Source organism: Aythya ferina (genome assembly GCF_964211825.1).
Source record: "Aythya ferina genome assembly, chromosome: 6".
In the NCBI taxonomy this organism is placed as follows: Eukaryota; Metazoa; Chordata; class Aves; order Anseriformes; family Anatidae; genus Aythya; species Aythya ferina.
Window position 1 is genome coordinate 10,570,287 of NC_140303.1, and position 15,585 is coordinate 10,585,871.

Below are 15,585 nucleotides of genomic sequence, written 5' to 3' on the forward strand. Positions count from 1 at the left end.
ATAAAATGCTGCCTTTTGATGGAACCACTCTGTAGTTATTTTCACAGGTGGTTTCACATACTAAAATGCAAAAGCCAGTGGTCGGAAACCTCTGGAAATCTTTGTGTAAAACTAAGAAATAGTAGGACACCTTCCCAATATTTAAGGTAAACTTTGACGTCTTATTCTTAAGAGCAAGGATTTTTATCACGACTGTTTTGTTGATTGCCTCATTAAGCATTTTCTGTTGGTTTGCATGTGTGGCTCAGATTTTTAAAAAGGGTGCTGGTACGATGGGAACCGCTTAAAATGCGTGTGGAGTGTGGTGGTGGTGGTGTGAGGGGCTTGCAGTAGCCTTGAAGGCTTTATGGCAGCCGAAATGAAATGAGGTCTTCTGCATTTTAGAAGTTTATGAGAGGATGTTTACACTGATTTTTTTGCCTTTTTTTTTTTTTTTTTTGCCTTTTTTTTTTTTTGTGTGTTTCTTCTGTATTGCTTAGGAGTTGTAGTTGTAAATGCATAGCTGGTTTCTTCATCTGTTTGTATGCTTTGTATGCTTTCCTGTACGTTAGTTTTCTTTTTTTTGTGTGCGTGTGTAGTGAGACAGAACTTCGTTTCCCTGTTTTATAGGGGAGGGAGAAAGGAATGTAGTTCTGAAGTATAAATCCTGTCTCACAGGATGTTTATATGGGCGTACACCTGCTTCCACGCAAGCTGCCAGATGATGCCTTTTTCCTGAGGTCCCCAGAGTTAGGGCTATCTGAGTGAAAGCAGGGGCACTGCTAGGAAAGACACCTAAAGGCTCTGTAAGAGAGTGAAGAAAAGAATTTCAGGCCATCTGCTTCCGAAGGGTGTCACCCAGCCTTACAAACACTTTGAGAAATGCCCGCAGAAATATCAGTGGCACCGTCTCCCTCCGTGGCCACAATTTTTCAGAGACTTTTCCATGATGGAGCGAGAGGGGGTGCCGAAGGAGCGCTGTGTTGTCACTAGTTTTGCTTTGAAAACTGTTTTAGGGTGGTTTAGTGGGTTTGATTTGGGGCAAATCAAAGTTTAATTCCAACTCAGAGTTTGTAAGGGACTTCATACAGGGCTTTTATGGTTTCTTTTCTCTGATCTCTACCGTATTTGCTATCTCTATTTGCTATCTTTATTTTTTTTCCCAGATGAACGAATGCAGTTTTTTTTTTTTTTACTCATGAGTTTGTAGTCCCTTCATCACAAATGTGAAGCACCTCTTTAAAGCCTCCTTCATAAGGACATAAATCTTCATACCTGCAGTGCATGACCTCGGATACACTTCAGCTCCTAATGGGTATAAAAAGATAGCTGATCCTTATGGCATTATTTAAGTTATTATTTAACTGTCATATCTTTATAATGTCATTTAGATTCTATGCTTGTCTATAAGGTAAACAGTTTTCAAATGTGACTTCCATTTCTATGGAAGCCACATTTGAAAGGCCTTGCTTCCATAGAAATGATCTCATTATTATTAAATGACTGTGTCTTGCATGCTCCATTCCATTATTACGTGAATTTTAGACCTGCAAACAGGCATGGTATTGGGCTTATCAAACCAGTCCTATTGGTTGAAAAGGCACTGTGATCATCTTTGGAGGTGTCCCAAAAGGTGTCAAGTTTAATCACTCTCTTTACCAAAAAAAAAGAAAAAATAAAAGGCTTTAGTTACTGAAATCAGTAATATTTTGTTACGAATGTTTGAATGTTTGGACTTTTAGAAACTAGGAGAACTTTTGGATCAGCTGTATAGGTAAATAGATCTAGCGTAGAAACTGTACAGAATTTTCTTGAAGGAAAAAAAATCAACGAAAAATTCTTTAATAGAAGGAAGGAGGAGAAAGATGAAGTTGAAATCTCTTTGATAGAGTGCCACTCAAATGGTATACTTCTAAACCTATTAGTTCAGCTTCGGTGAAGCTGTGAATGTGCAGGATGAATGTTTTGTAGAAATTTGCTGTCTCCTCGTGGAGCTCCTGGGTTTGTTTTCGTGCATGTCACCCTGATTCCCAGTTCCTGCCGTTCCACAGAGCTGCTGCCCAGGAGTCGCCAGAAGTAACGCAGTTTGCAGATGTTCAAGTCACTTGCTTTGGTTGTGAGCAAAAGCTGCTTTTCACTGCGAAGGCTTCAGGTTTTGGGGCAGCGTAGGGTTTCTTCTAGCTTCATCGGTATTTATCCCTACTTGGGAGTGGGGAGTTAATGTTACAGAAAGCTTGCTGCTTCCTGCTCGGGTTGGTGGCACTGCTGTTGGCCCAAGCCTGTTCCAGCTGAACGCCTTCCTCTGGCTCATTCAGAGTAGCTATAGACATCAAAACATCTCTCTTAATAGAATCTTTTCTGTTATGTTTCTTTGTGTGCAATTATAATCTCGCTGCCTTTAACATTCCTGGTTCATTATTGTTTTCTTCTGTGCAATAAAGGCAATTGTTTTGTCCCTAAAGTCTGCTGTGAGGGTTTCTAGTGGAGTAGGTAAGGAGATATACATGTTCATTATGTTGTTAAAATGTGCGTTTCTAACATGTAGCTGTTAAAATAACAAACATTACCGGTAGGGTTGACTGGAGAATGGTGCCTCAATTGTGAGGCAGCGTGTAAGATACTCGGGTTGGAAATAAACACAAAATATTTGGAATGCATTAAAAAAACACCATGAATTGTACTGAAACATCCCTTTTAAAATAGGAAGATTAGGTTTCACCTACACTGGTATTTTTATCAAGGACATTCAGAGGTGATGATTAGGGCAAGGACCTGTGCTATGGGGATGTGGAGGATCCAGAGCCTTCCCGTGTTCGATTCCAGAGCCCTGGTGCCAGCCCAGCCCCGCTGCTCAGCTCCTCCCCACAGCCACCTGGAGAGCTCCACTGTGGGAAGCTTCTGTTCCACTTCTTCCCCAGGATTGCTGTCCTACTGTCGCAGGGGGGACGTGGCTGAAGAACGTAACATGGAATCTCCTCCTAGTCACAGCGATCTCGCTGGGGAGAAAAATAACATTTTGAGTGTTACGGAGGAAAAGCTTGACTATGGGTTTGGCACGCCTGAAGTCGGCATCTTCCCTTGCGGTTGTGTCTGTTTCCTTAATTTATTTCTGTTTGACAGAAATAATCTGGCCACTTCAGTGCAGTTTAGAACTGTAAGTGCTTTCTGGTTCGTGCTGCTTTACCAGCAGCACATGTAATAATTTTATATTAGCTATTTTACCGCAAATTTAGAAGATTAACCCATGCAAGGATTTCAATATGTTCTATTAGTCATGGATCTGGTTTCATTTCACTGTATACATGCAACATTTCCTAATGTATTTCTTTAATATGTTTTCTTAGTAAACCATTCAGAATTTATGCCCTAACACTTGGGCATTATGTTCAGAGATTGATCTGTGGAGATTTTGAATTTCCTGGCATGAATCTCGTTGCAAGGCTTGAAACGTACATTACTGTTTTCAATTGCGAATTAATTCAGAATCTTCATTAGCATGCAACAAGCTTTAATGGCTGAAGTAAAGAAATCTGTCTCGAGTACAAATGCCAGGCAAGAGTTGTATGGCTGTCGTTTAAATGTTGTATGTATGCATCTCCTCTCAACCTGCGTCACTGCAGTAATTTGGGTAATATCAGTTACAGTGGCACAGGTAGCAGGAGGTGTTGACCAGCTGTGAAATAAGCATCAGGACTTCCTTGACCTTTGAAGGACATGGGTGGGGAACCCTGTTCTCAGCTTGTTATAATTGTATTCTTTGTTTATGTACAAAATTAATGGGGAACAGAAAGGAAGAAGGCCACAGGATATGTGTCCTCGAGATCAGCTCACTAAGTGTTGCTGGGTTTGAGGTTTTGGTGGTTTTTGTTTGTTTGTTTTTTGTTTTTGTTTTTCTGCCTCGAGTGATCAGGTGTTAGACTGCATGGCCTCATAAGTGAAAATTCACTTTTCATATCAAACCTTCGTGTTACAGGATGGAAGATTATATTAATGTTGGTGTTCTGCTTTCTCTTGTAGCTACCCAGGGTTCTGTTAACATTCAGCATTTCGACTCTCCTTCAGTCCTTAATTTGTTATTGATCACTGCCTCCACTAAGTAATCCTCTGCCTTTGGTTATGTTCCTATCCCCAGGGCATGGCTCAGTAAGATCATCAGTTGCCCAAAATATAAGCACTTGCCTAGTGCACTGCCCTATGCATTTTCTTGGGCTTTCGCTATCAAGAGATCGTTACACAGCGTGAGCTAAATATTCTTCCAGGTGCCTGGGAAACGTTCAAATCCCAGTGCAGAACTTTTCACATGCTGTGAAGTCTCTGTGCGCTCTCTGAACTCTCTGTGCATATAAATACGCAGCTTAAAAATGATGCTTTGTGCAAACATGCAGATGGGATTAATGGCTGTGGCTCATTACTGCCTATTGATTGAGATTAGACATCACTGGACAACCATTTGGGGCTGATAATGGATTTGAAATGGCTGAGCCACAACTTTGGCATGGAGGGGAACTGTGACAGAGGATTATCATTGTTAATACGGGTCATAAATCTGCTCCGTACATGGAATTCTTGTATCTGAACTCCTTCCAGACCAGGCTTTTCCCTACTTCAACAGCCCTTTATTAAAATTTGAGGTTTTGGAGTCACTCCAGTGGAGGTAGAACGATGTGCCTGATGGGGATGGGTGTTGAGATTTGGCATGACACACTGTAAACATGCTGTTAATGCATATTAGAGATACTGTGCATAGTTTTATGTGGGCTAAACACGCCTATTTATTTTTGAAATGTAATACTTTGTAGGGAGAATTAAGCTAATATTAACATCAATGAGGGAAAACATTGGAATGGCACAAATAGAAGGTGTTTCTGGAAAACGCAGACATTTTGCAGTATTTATTGGTTAACCACTTTTCTTGGTTAAAAAGGTGTCCATCGGTCTCTAAACCTCGGAGGGACCCTTGCGTTGTCTGGCGCCTGCTGTCCTGACATGGATTTCGTTGCATCTAAGCTCCAAATATTGTAACCAGTTTATCTTTTTCCATTTTTATTCCTTACCTGATGTGCTTCCAAAGCCTCCTAAAAGGCAATTTTGCATGTATTAAAAATTGCCTTCTACCAGGTGCCTAAATTATTTTAAAATCTCATTTAACCACTCTTAATTGCATGACATTGAAAGACAGCTAACTCATTTTTTATACTTTAAAAAGACTAGCCTGCAGTGAATGGCACACGCTCAGTATTTTTGCAGAGGTACCCAGCTCATTTTAGCAAGCTAATGGATTTGAATGGAGCAGGCCTGACTGTGGCCTTTGTAGATTATAAACTGAATGGGAACAATCTGCTACCTTGTGGACATAACAAAATATCATCATCACGAGGCTAAGGCTACATTTTGAGCAGGCCAAAACCCAGAGTTAAAGGAATAATCATGCACTGTGACAGAAACAAGCTGGTAAGAGCAGTGGGAGATGCACCAGGTAAAAAGCAGTTTGTGTGTCTGCGCATTGTTGGATGTGCCAGCTTCTACCAGCAGCCATCAGTTCAGAAAGGGAAAATGCTTTAAAATATGGAGGACTTGTTTATAAGTAACTTAAATTAATTCTGTGAAAATTCATATATGCCATCCTGGGAATCTTTTTTGGTAGCAGGAGCATGTTATCTTTACAGCATCGTGCCCATGAAAGTGTAATGTAGCCTCAAGGAAGTTTTAATAAATCAGGTGAACATTAACGAATAAATAAATAAATACTGTTTCTATGATGCCAGTTCTCCTCCAGAAGCACTGAGGAGAGGGGCCATACCAAAACAATGCTTGCTTTCTTTTTCCTTAATATCACACCCAGCTGTTGGCCAGGTAGGATGGCAGGGGAAAATAAGCGTCCTGTCTGGGGTCAGTATATAGGCATAAAAAAATGATCAAAAGATGGAGCAATTAGATAATACGGAATGAAAAATTACCTCAAGTTTGCACTTGGCATGCTATGCATTGACAATTTGCTGACAATTTCCAGCTGGGAGCTTTGTGCTGCAGACTTTTGCAGAAGTGTTTTCTCATTTTTTCTCAGACAGAAAGCCATGCACCTACTTGCTATCCAGCGTCTGCTGATTTCTGCACTGCTTCCTGGCTTGGAAACTTCTTTGTTGGTTTACAGAATATCAGTTTAGGATTGATTTTTGCATTTTTGAAATTAAATTCTTTTTTTTTTCCCCCTTAGCTTTGGTGGTAAATGAGGAAAAGGCAAGACATTTTCATGGTTATACTTCTGAGTATTCTAGCATTCACCTTCTGTATATATGATATTTTATGTCTATTAATAAAAAAAGGAGTAAAATTGGGTTTAAGATTATTCCGAAGGATGTAACATATTACAATTAAGGTATGTCTTAGACACATACAGTCCATGAGGATAATGAAAACAACAGCCAAAACAAACCATGGGCCTCAAAAAAATAGGGGTTTTAATACAAAATATCCCCTAGAAGAATTAACGTGACTCCAGGATTAAAAGAATAAAAGTGAACTACATCTTAAGGCTGTATCTCGAGGTTACAAAATCTCTTGGAAGCAAAATATTTGCTGCTGTGAATGTTGTTCAAATGCAGGCTCAGGGCTTTGGCTGCACGTGCCAAATTCTCCCGCCCTGCCATCCTGTTCCCGACAGTGAGTACTGGGGAATGCCCAGACGTGGGTAAGAACGGGAAAAGCATTTGTGAAGGCTTATCTCAGTACCCTCCTGGGCTCTGCTGCTCATTTCAGAGGAGTTTTGAGCCAGATGCTGTTTCCATGTAACCCTTGATGTATTCCTCTTCCAGGACTCCGTGCTGTGTTCCTCTGCACTCGCAGAGCATTGTGTCCACACCACCTTTTAGCAAGGAGCCAGGCAAGTCTCCTGCCTACTGTGGAAAAAATCACCTGCTGTCCTTTCGGTGTTTTCTTACGGGAACCTTTTTAATGACCTGTTGACCCCAGGCTGTTTTAAATTCAGCCAGTTTTCGCCCTCTCTCTGGTGAGAAGCAAACGAGTGGCTGTGACAGAAACGCACCACGGCAAAGCAGGGCAATAAAGAAGAGTAATGATGACTGTGGAGCTGAACTCAGGCTTGGCATTTCCATCCCTTCCCTTGTTTCTAGTATCAAATGGAACAGAGTGTGTTTAAATGCTGCTCTCTCATGACCTGAGGTGGACCTTACTGGTAGGTGTGTGCTTCCCTAATGCAACCATCTGCATTGCAGTTCTTTGCCTTGTTCCCTAGCAAAACGAAGCTTACAAGGATGTGCTCCCTGTGCTGCTTCTGCACAGGTTCCTTACCCTCTCTCTTGTGCTCCCCAGTAACTTTTAACCTGCAGGCTAACTCTGACAGAGTTTGAGAGACCCGAGTCTGAAGGATGGAGCAATTCCTAACATAGATATTTAATCAACAGCTAAGGTGATGGTGCTAGGAGGCAAAAGACACATCCATAGGCATTCAGGCTTCATTAGCTCTGTTTTTCATGGAACAACTCTTTTCTATTAAGAGTTGCACAGCTGTACACTAAACACTTCCTTCTTTCTTCACTATCTTTCCTCTTTAGCTTATCATATAATGTCACCAAAATTAGTGATCTCTAACTGTATTTGCAGTTCTGCCCTTGGGTTTTGGTGTATTTAGGGTCTACCAACTCTGATACTGCCAGTAGTCCAGTGGCTTTTAGAAGCTTTTGTGCTTTAGAAGATATGCATAAATAGGAGTAAATAAGACAGAACATTTTTCCAGTTGCTTAGGGTTGATTTTACTGTATTCATTTGCCATTGTAAAAAGCTGTTAATCCTGGAACATTTTAGACTACATGCTTAAAATGTGTTGCTGAGCTGCTGATGCTGCACTGCTAAGTTCCCATCAGCTGCTGCAGCTCTTCTAGGACACAAAACTTGAACACAAGTGCTGTTGGTTTTAGTGCATTGCTTTGAGAACTGTTATTTGCCAGCACTGTGTGTAAGGCTTTGCTCCCCTCCTCTTGATTTAGGCTGTAACTGTCTCAGGAAAGGCGCTGCCTCTTGCTTTATGTCTGCAGAACACCAGGCATGTCTGCTCCGCTGCATAAATAATACATACAAGTGCTAGCAGCACAGATGTTGCTCCGTTCACTCAGTGCCGTGTAGAATAGAGCAGTGAAATTGTTGCCTTGTTCACAGGACTGGCGCTGACAACTGCTAAAACTGATATTGCTGAGATTAACTCTGAAGATGAGGTATGGTGGACAGGGAGCTCTGCATTGCTGTTCATTCCTAAATAAACTGGAGGGAAAGGAAATGTAACCTGTCCGCACCTGTACTTGGAGTAAAGCTGACTGTGAGTGCTCAGTGGTCATGAAGAGGTATTGCTCTGGTAGTTTTGGGATCCTGAGAGAGAGACCCTCAGGCACATGATGGCCTCATCCATTATTTTGGCTATGCAAAAAGGCAACCTGCGTAAGTTTTTTTTGAAGGATGGGGTTCGTGGTCAGGCAATCTTCAGATTTTTCTGACTGGTTTTGCCTTGTGGCCTTCCCACGAGGGGCCCTATCTGCATCTGCCCTGATGCTGCCATGCTGGTCAGCTCTTGGCAGCAGGGCACCATCCTGGGAGGAGGACTATATAATGAAAGGAAATGTGTGCGTTGAGAATATGAGGGAGGGAAGGTTCGTTCAGGTTTACAAAGTTAATGGTCCATCTGCTCCTGTGGGCCGTGGAATGAGTTCTTCCAAGGATCTCTCCTCTCTGCGCATTTCAGGAGTGATAGAATACAGCATCGATGGAGTACCTGAAATCAGTGGAAAGGTAGAACCGTATCCATATTTGCTACTAGGGAAAAAGACCAGTCCCTAGAAACAGTGTGGGGATTATGGGTGTAACAGGCTCCATGGTCTAGAACATGGTCTGGAAAGATTATTCTGCACAAAGACTTGGTTCCGAGCTGTGCAGGCGTATTTCAGTTGCTCTAGTGCTTTGGTCAGCTAGACAGTCTACAGAGAAAACCCTCAAAACAAAGCAAGCGAGACCTTGTAAAGCCAACTGATTGGGTCTGAATAAGCAAATACACTGCTAGTTTCTTTAAAAATAACTAAGTTTATGCTAGCACCAAATTTCTAGAAGCTGTCATAGTTATTTACATAATTTGAATGTTTGAGTTGACAGAAGATCAGGTTTCTGTTGTTCTTGTCTCCTAATACATTGTCTGGTTCCTTGATTTGTTTGGTGAATACAAAGAATTAAGTGTTTAATAGCTTCTGAATTACAGATACACACATGGCACAGAACTAATTGGAGCTTTCTCTGTTAGTGATCAATTTTAAATTCAAATGGAGATTATGTATATAGCTGTTGATAATTAAGGCTGAGCATATACTGTTGTATTTCCATATGGTTTTATATTAAAAATCAGTATGCATTTTGTTTGAAAATCCGTCAAACGTTAGAGGATTGTGTGGATATTATAACCTGACAGGCTTAATCATTAAAAATATCCACTTTTCCTGATTTATTTTTTTCAGATAATCTTGTTTCACATGTATGAAGTGATTGTGCAATTAAAGAAGAGCTGCAGCTCTGTGTGATGAAACAATACCTGTGTCTGAGCATTTTACTGCAGGCAAAAACAACAATCAGTCTGTCTCTCAAAACTTCTCCTCCACAAACCGCTCTTTTGTCTCCACGAGCTCTGCTTTTCTCCCCTTTGGTCTGTGAGGAGTGCTAAACCTCATTTGTAACTCTTTCCCCTGCCACAGATTGCCAAATTGAATCCATTTGTACTACCTTCCTGCTCGTATCTGTTTTCTGAAAGATTTTCATCACTGCCTGGATGGTGTCTTCTTAAAATTCAGCCCAAGGAACCAGTTCTTCATGTGGCATTTTTGGGATTATATATTAAAAAATGCATGAGCAATAAATCTTTTTTTTTTTTTTTTTTTTTTTTTTTTTTTTGATTCACAACAGTGGCAGTGCCTGCTGCCCTCTGAATCAATTATAGATTTCATCAGTCCCACTTTATACCTGCTTCTGAATTTGTTTTAAAATAGATCTTATTTCATAAATGTATAAAGGGTATGGTAATTTGTCATTTCACTAATTTCATCCATCTCCAGAAGTGAGATCTAGGTTGAGTTATTAAAAGTACAAGTGTTTCATTAATAAAAACACATTTATTCCTAGCGGCTTGACAAATCAGGTTCTCCTCCTGCAGCCCTCACTCACTTTGCGCTTTGCTGTGTATGAACGTGCCTCAGAATTACTACTGGGCTGCGTTCAAATTTTTGAGAGATTAAACTCACAAAGCTTTGTCTTAGGTAGGGGAACGTATCTGCCTTAATGAGGATGATAACGGTATTTTCACAGAAAATAACAATCTAAACTATAAGTGTTAAAAAATGGTCAAAAGTTTAGTTAGGTGATATTTCATAAAGGCAAAATTCCCCTTAAGATCTATCAAATAAATGATGCACATTTTTCAAGCTGTCTGAGATGCTTTTATGAAGCAATCTGGCAAACATCTATTGGAAAAGGAGGTAAGGAAGAATAAAACCGACACATTATATTTTGACAACCTTTCCCTTCTGCCCTCTTTTCATCTTTTTCTTTTATTCTTTTTTTTTTTTTTTAACAGCAACAGTGAACTAAATATTTAGATAGTCTAAGTTGAACAGTAGCGTTGCTCAAATCAACCAGCAAGCAGTTTTACATCCAGAGCTTTGGAAGAAGGACTTGTACCACCTGTGCTAACATATTTCCCATTATTCAGATAAAAACAGTGTTTATTGGATCCTAAAGGCTAGATCTTTTTACTGATGTTGGTGAGGTAACAGCAGAGAAATGAGTCTGAATACCCAAAGTTAATATATTTTAGGCCTTCAATTGTTTTTGTAACTAAAATAGAAAATCTCCATCATGAATGCAGTAACTTGGGAAGGCTGCATTAAAAAGGCTGAAAAAAGTTAAAAGGCTCTGAATAGGTGTGGATCAGTCCATAACCTTTCTACTGGGAAGACTGGTAGAAATGATACTAAGAAGCAAAATTTCGGGATCCCGGGTGCATTTGTATTACTGAAGCACACTGGGAGGTGTGGACACAGCTTTGGAAATTGTCTCAGAAATCTATTAGAGTTCTCTGAAGGGCTCGCTGAGCATTTGAACAGGGGAGATCTCATAAATTCGGTACACTTGGATTTTCACTAAATTCTTCTTAAGGTCATTCAACAAAAACTCTCAAAGAAGCAAAACTGTCATGAATAAAAAGGAAAAATCTCTTGTGAGTTTAAAAACTGGTGAAAGGGTAGGAATAAAATGTCATGTTCAGAATGGAGAAATGATTATCTGAGACCCACAGGGATCTGTGCTGGGACCGAAGTTATTAAGCTGATCTTGGAAACTGGGGAAGAGAATGAGGTGGAAGAATTGCTCATCAGAATAATTAGGGCAGTGGAAATGCTGGTTGCATGTAAAGAATTGCAGGAGAAGAATTCCAGTTGCAACAGTTGACGATGAAGTGGCAGATGAAAATCGACGCAGATGAACGCAAAGTAATGGGGGTCTTCAGCTTTGTGGGTGAAATGCTGTGATAGGGAACCTGTAATATCACAACTGGCTTGGAGGAGGTAAATGTGTAGTCAGTGTTTACTTTTCATCACAATATTAGAATTAGACGCATCAAATGAAATGAAGCAAGGTATTTATGACCCTCAAATAATTTGTCACACAATGCCTAATTAAATTTTGGAACTCTTGACAAAAGAGACTGTAGGTACCAGTGGCGTGCATATGTTCAAGAATTAATTTGTCGTGGCAAAACCAGTCCATGGATGGCTGTTGACTAGGAAGATGTACAGCTTCTGTCTCAAAGACATCCTGAGCCACAGCCTGGGGCTGGGAGAGTGTTATACGACTCTGCTTATTTATTCTTGCTGGTTTCTATTAATTAAGAATGCACTCCTACTTGTGGTGTAATGTAAGTTGCTGAACCACGTGGACCTTTAATCTGCAACCGTGTCCATGCTTCCATGCAGTAGAACCATACTAGATAATACCTGAAGTTTTGGCCACGCAATCTGAGTTGGGTGCTGTATTTTCCATTTATGTAATGCACCAATGAAGTAGACAGTGAGTGCGTTAGCGTGTCTGTACTGAGTCACAAGAGAGAATATTAGGATGCTTAAACAATAATTTATATGTAGCAAATGCTGTGGATTTGGCAAATAAAAAAATTCTTCCGTAAAGGTATTTTATTCTATTTTGAAAGCTGTTCCCTGGGCTTAAGTTATTTTATCAATAAACTCATAAATGGGCTACAAAAAGTAAGAAAGTCGTTTCTGGAACCCATATTTACTTTCTCATGGAAGATAGTTACTTCACATCTTTTCTTCTCCTTTGATAGCACATTTAATACATGACTGCTTCATCTATGGTATATCAGGAAGCAGTGTTAAGTAAAAATACGATTGCAAATAAATTTTTATTCATATGCGTTTTAATGTAAAATCTACAGTTGTTATTTAACCATTTTTTCTAAACTACTCTTTATTTTTCCTTGCAACAGTGGCACCCAGTTGGTCACCTCAAGTGGGGATGCAACAGTGCGAATCTGGGACCTTTCAAAGCGTGGATGCATTCTGACTTTGGAAGGACATGCCCAAGCTGTATGGGACTGCTCGTGGCATTCCTGTGGTGATTTTGTGGCTTCTGCCTCTATGGACAGCACCAGTAAAATATGGGACGTGAACAGGTATGGACTTACTGGAGATACTTAGCTGATGGATAGCTTTTCTTAATAACCACTGTTTTGTGTTTTAGCCCACTTGGAGAGATGTCCAGCACCAATTTGTGGATCTCACTTTAGGAATGTGAAAGAATTAATGGGGGTGGTGCAGAAACAACAACTTTGATATCATTTACTAGATAAAGGCTTTACAAATTCAAGAGCTGGGAAGGAGTTAAGATTGTGCCATGAACGGTATTTGCTTTCATTTGGCATCAGTGGTTCTGTGCTTGTTTTTGTTGTTGTTATTGTAGGGTTTTGTTTGGTTCTAAGGTCACAGCTTTGTGAAACTTCAATATGTAATTTAAATAAGTAACAACAAAAAATTAATTTGGTTTTCTATTTTGTATTTCTAGCTTATGAGCACAACACACTTTAATTTTAGGTTAGACAAGTGGAAATTTATTTTATTCGTTATATATGTTTTGGCAAGGTGTGAGTCCTGATTAATAAATCAGCTATACCTCTTCATTTTCTTTATTACTCAGGCAAATGTATTTTTATGAAGGTGCTTCTGGAAATACTAGTATATTCCTGCTTACCAGTTAATTATTAGTTCTTCAACTTTATTCAGTTATATTTGAGCTGACATATTTTGAATAATGTATGCCTTAAAGGAATGGAATGGGATTTTGTTTTGAACTCTTCCTTCTAGACTCCTGAGTAATTCAGGAACAGTATTACTGACACCCCTGCACTGTATTTGGTCTGATTTCTAACAACTGAATGTCATCAGTCCGCGGATAATTCTCCAGTCTCATTTGTGTTTTCCCTGGTTCTTTATCATCCAGTCCTCACGGGTTTGCCATTTCCTCTGTCTTTTTCTTCCTTTATATCTGAATGAGGCGAAATACTGCTTTGAGCATGTTGGCCACAACAGGGAAAGAAGCTTCACTGAAAAAGCAAAGGGACACTTTCTTCTCTCTCCCATTTTGTCTAGATCAGCCTTAGTCTGCTGCAATTGCAGTGAGCCCTGCAACCAAGACCCCAGAGCCTTATTTCGGAGCACGCTTGGTGAAGCTGGTTCAGGGTTTTGGTTGTAAGTGAAGTACTTCATGTATGAGTTGAGATTTTTTCAAAATTTTATAATTTGGTCAAATATGAACAGATTTTTTTTTTTTTTTGAGAGCTAATTAAAACTCTGTCAACATCAGATTTTTAGCCTTGCCTTCAAATCATGAAATGGGGAAGCATTAAATTATAATAAAGCCATTGTTTTCAACGTGAGATAAGCAATGTATCCTTTCACTCCCCTTATTCTTAAAAGTGGATGAATTATTTTGGCTAAGCGGAGAACAGCAACTAAAACAAAAGCTTGAAACAAATGTTCAGGTTTCATAAAACCACAGACAAAAGAGTTTTAACTTTTGACAAAGTTCAAGGCAATTAGAAGTAGGTTTTATAACAGAAATTGTCAGCCAGTTCTGATAACAGATGACGCTTCCACCCTCACTGCCAATAATAAGGATTAATGGTCAGTGTTCTGCTGAGAAATGAAAGCACTGGAAATCTATTGTATCGTTGCCTCTTTTCTTAACCTGTTGTTGCATTTTAATACTTTGATCAGCCTTTATGGCATATGCGTGACCTTTAAGAAATAATACTAAGAATAGCTTTAATTTTATGTCAGAATGGGTTTGAATTTGCATAAGGGAGGTTTTGTTTAGACATTTTAAAATATCTTCTCCACCAAGGAAGCTTTTGTAGTCAGAGGTATCAAAGCAAATCTTCATCGCCAACCCATGCCTCCCACTCACACTCATTAACAACTCTCATTTCTACCTTCAGCGTATCTGATGTGCATTTTGCTTTTGAAAATAGGAGAGTGAGGAGTGCAGCCATGATGTGAAAGGCTAGTTATCAGCATATGATTAGTGAGACCCTAAGTCATGCAAAACACTCAGTGGCTGAAGGGAGCAGGAGTGCTTAAAAGGGGAATATTCAGAAGCACATAGAAAGCTTCACTTGCACACCCCACTGGTGGACTTCCAGTCTGCTCACAGTAAGAGTCCATGGGTTTATCTATGTTACATTAACTAGGTCCAAAAAATCAAGTTCTGTTCAGCTAGTCTGTTTGGATGAACTTGCAAGGTATGTAGAACAGATGGTGTACACACGAATACTTCGTGGGTACAGCAGAAAAATGAGGCAATCTTGAGGAGCCTCTGAAAAAAAAAAAAAAAAAAAAAAAGGATTTGATGACAAGACCATGATGGTTTCATGGTTAAGACATCTTGCCTGAAGACCTGCTTCTGCAGAACAGTCAAGTGTACTGAATTCCAGTGAAAAAGCAACCTATACAGAATACATGGCAGTATGTGGAGAGAGGAAAAAAAAAAAGTTATTGACAGATTAACTTGGTATTTTCTGTTTGGCTTGTTTATTTGTTGGTGCTTCTATATAGAAATGCTACAGAAAAGAACCTGCAAAGTATTTTGGCTTGGCAGTACCACTTGGCTAAGCTAATTGGCTGAGTTTGGCAACACTTAATCCTTGGTGTTGCCCATTGTGCCACCTATAAATCTGTTGTGTGCCTGGAGTTCTCTGATACGCACGAAGCCAGCTGTGCTGTGTACCATATAAACCCCATTTGGATCCTTTTTACAGTCTGAGTGCATGCAACAAAACAGGAAGGTGGAGCAGGCTCGCCACAAAGGTTTTCAATGCTTAGAAAATCTTTTTCTTCTCATCCTCCCAGAATGTGTGCTTATCTGCTCATCTTCTGTAGACTTCTCAGGTGTCTGCCAGCTGCCACGAGCCGTCTCTGAATAGGGGCCGGAGCCCAAGATAATGTGCTTGTATTAGGGTAGTATCAGTGATTGCAGGTACTCTGCTTAATATAG

At 39.9% G+C, this 15,585-nt stretch overlaps 1 protein-coding gene across 8 annotated transcripts in view; it reads left to right on the plus strand.

The window, feature by feature from the left end:
- The window catches only part of SPAG16 (sperm associated antigen 16), a 394,440-nt gene that overhangs the window by 219,436 nt on the left and 159,419 nt on the right, over positions 1-15,585 (plus strand). For all 8 annotated transcript variants that reach the window (XM_084524434.1, XM_084524432.1, XM_084524435.1 and 5 more), the window contains one exon: positions 12,524-12,709. In XM_084524434.1, the coding sequence (XP_084380560.1) occupies positions 12,524-12,709 (186 nt within the window). The remainder of the gene's footprint in view (positions 1-12,523; positions 12,710-15,585) is intronic.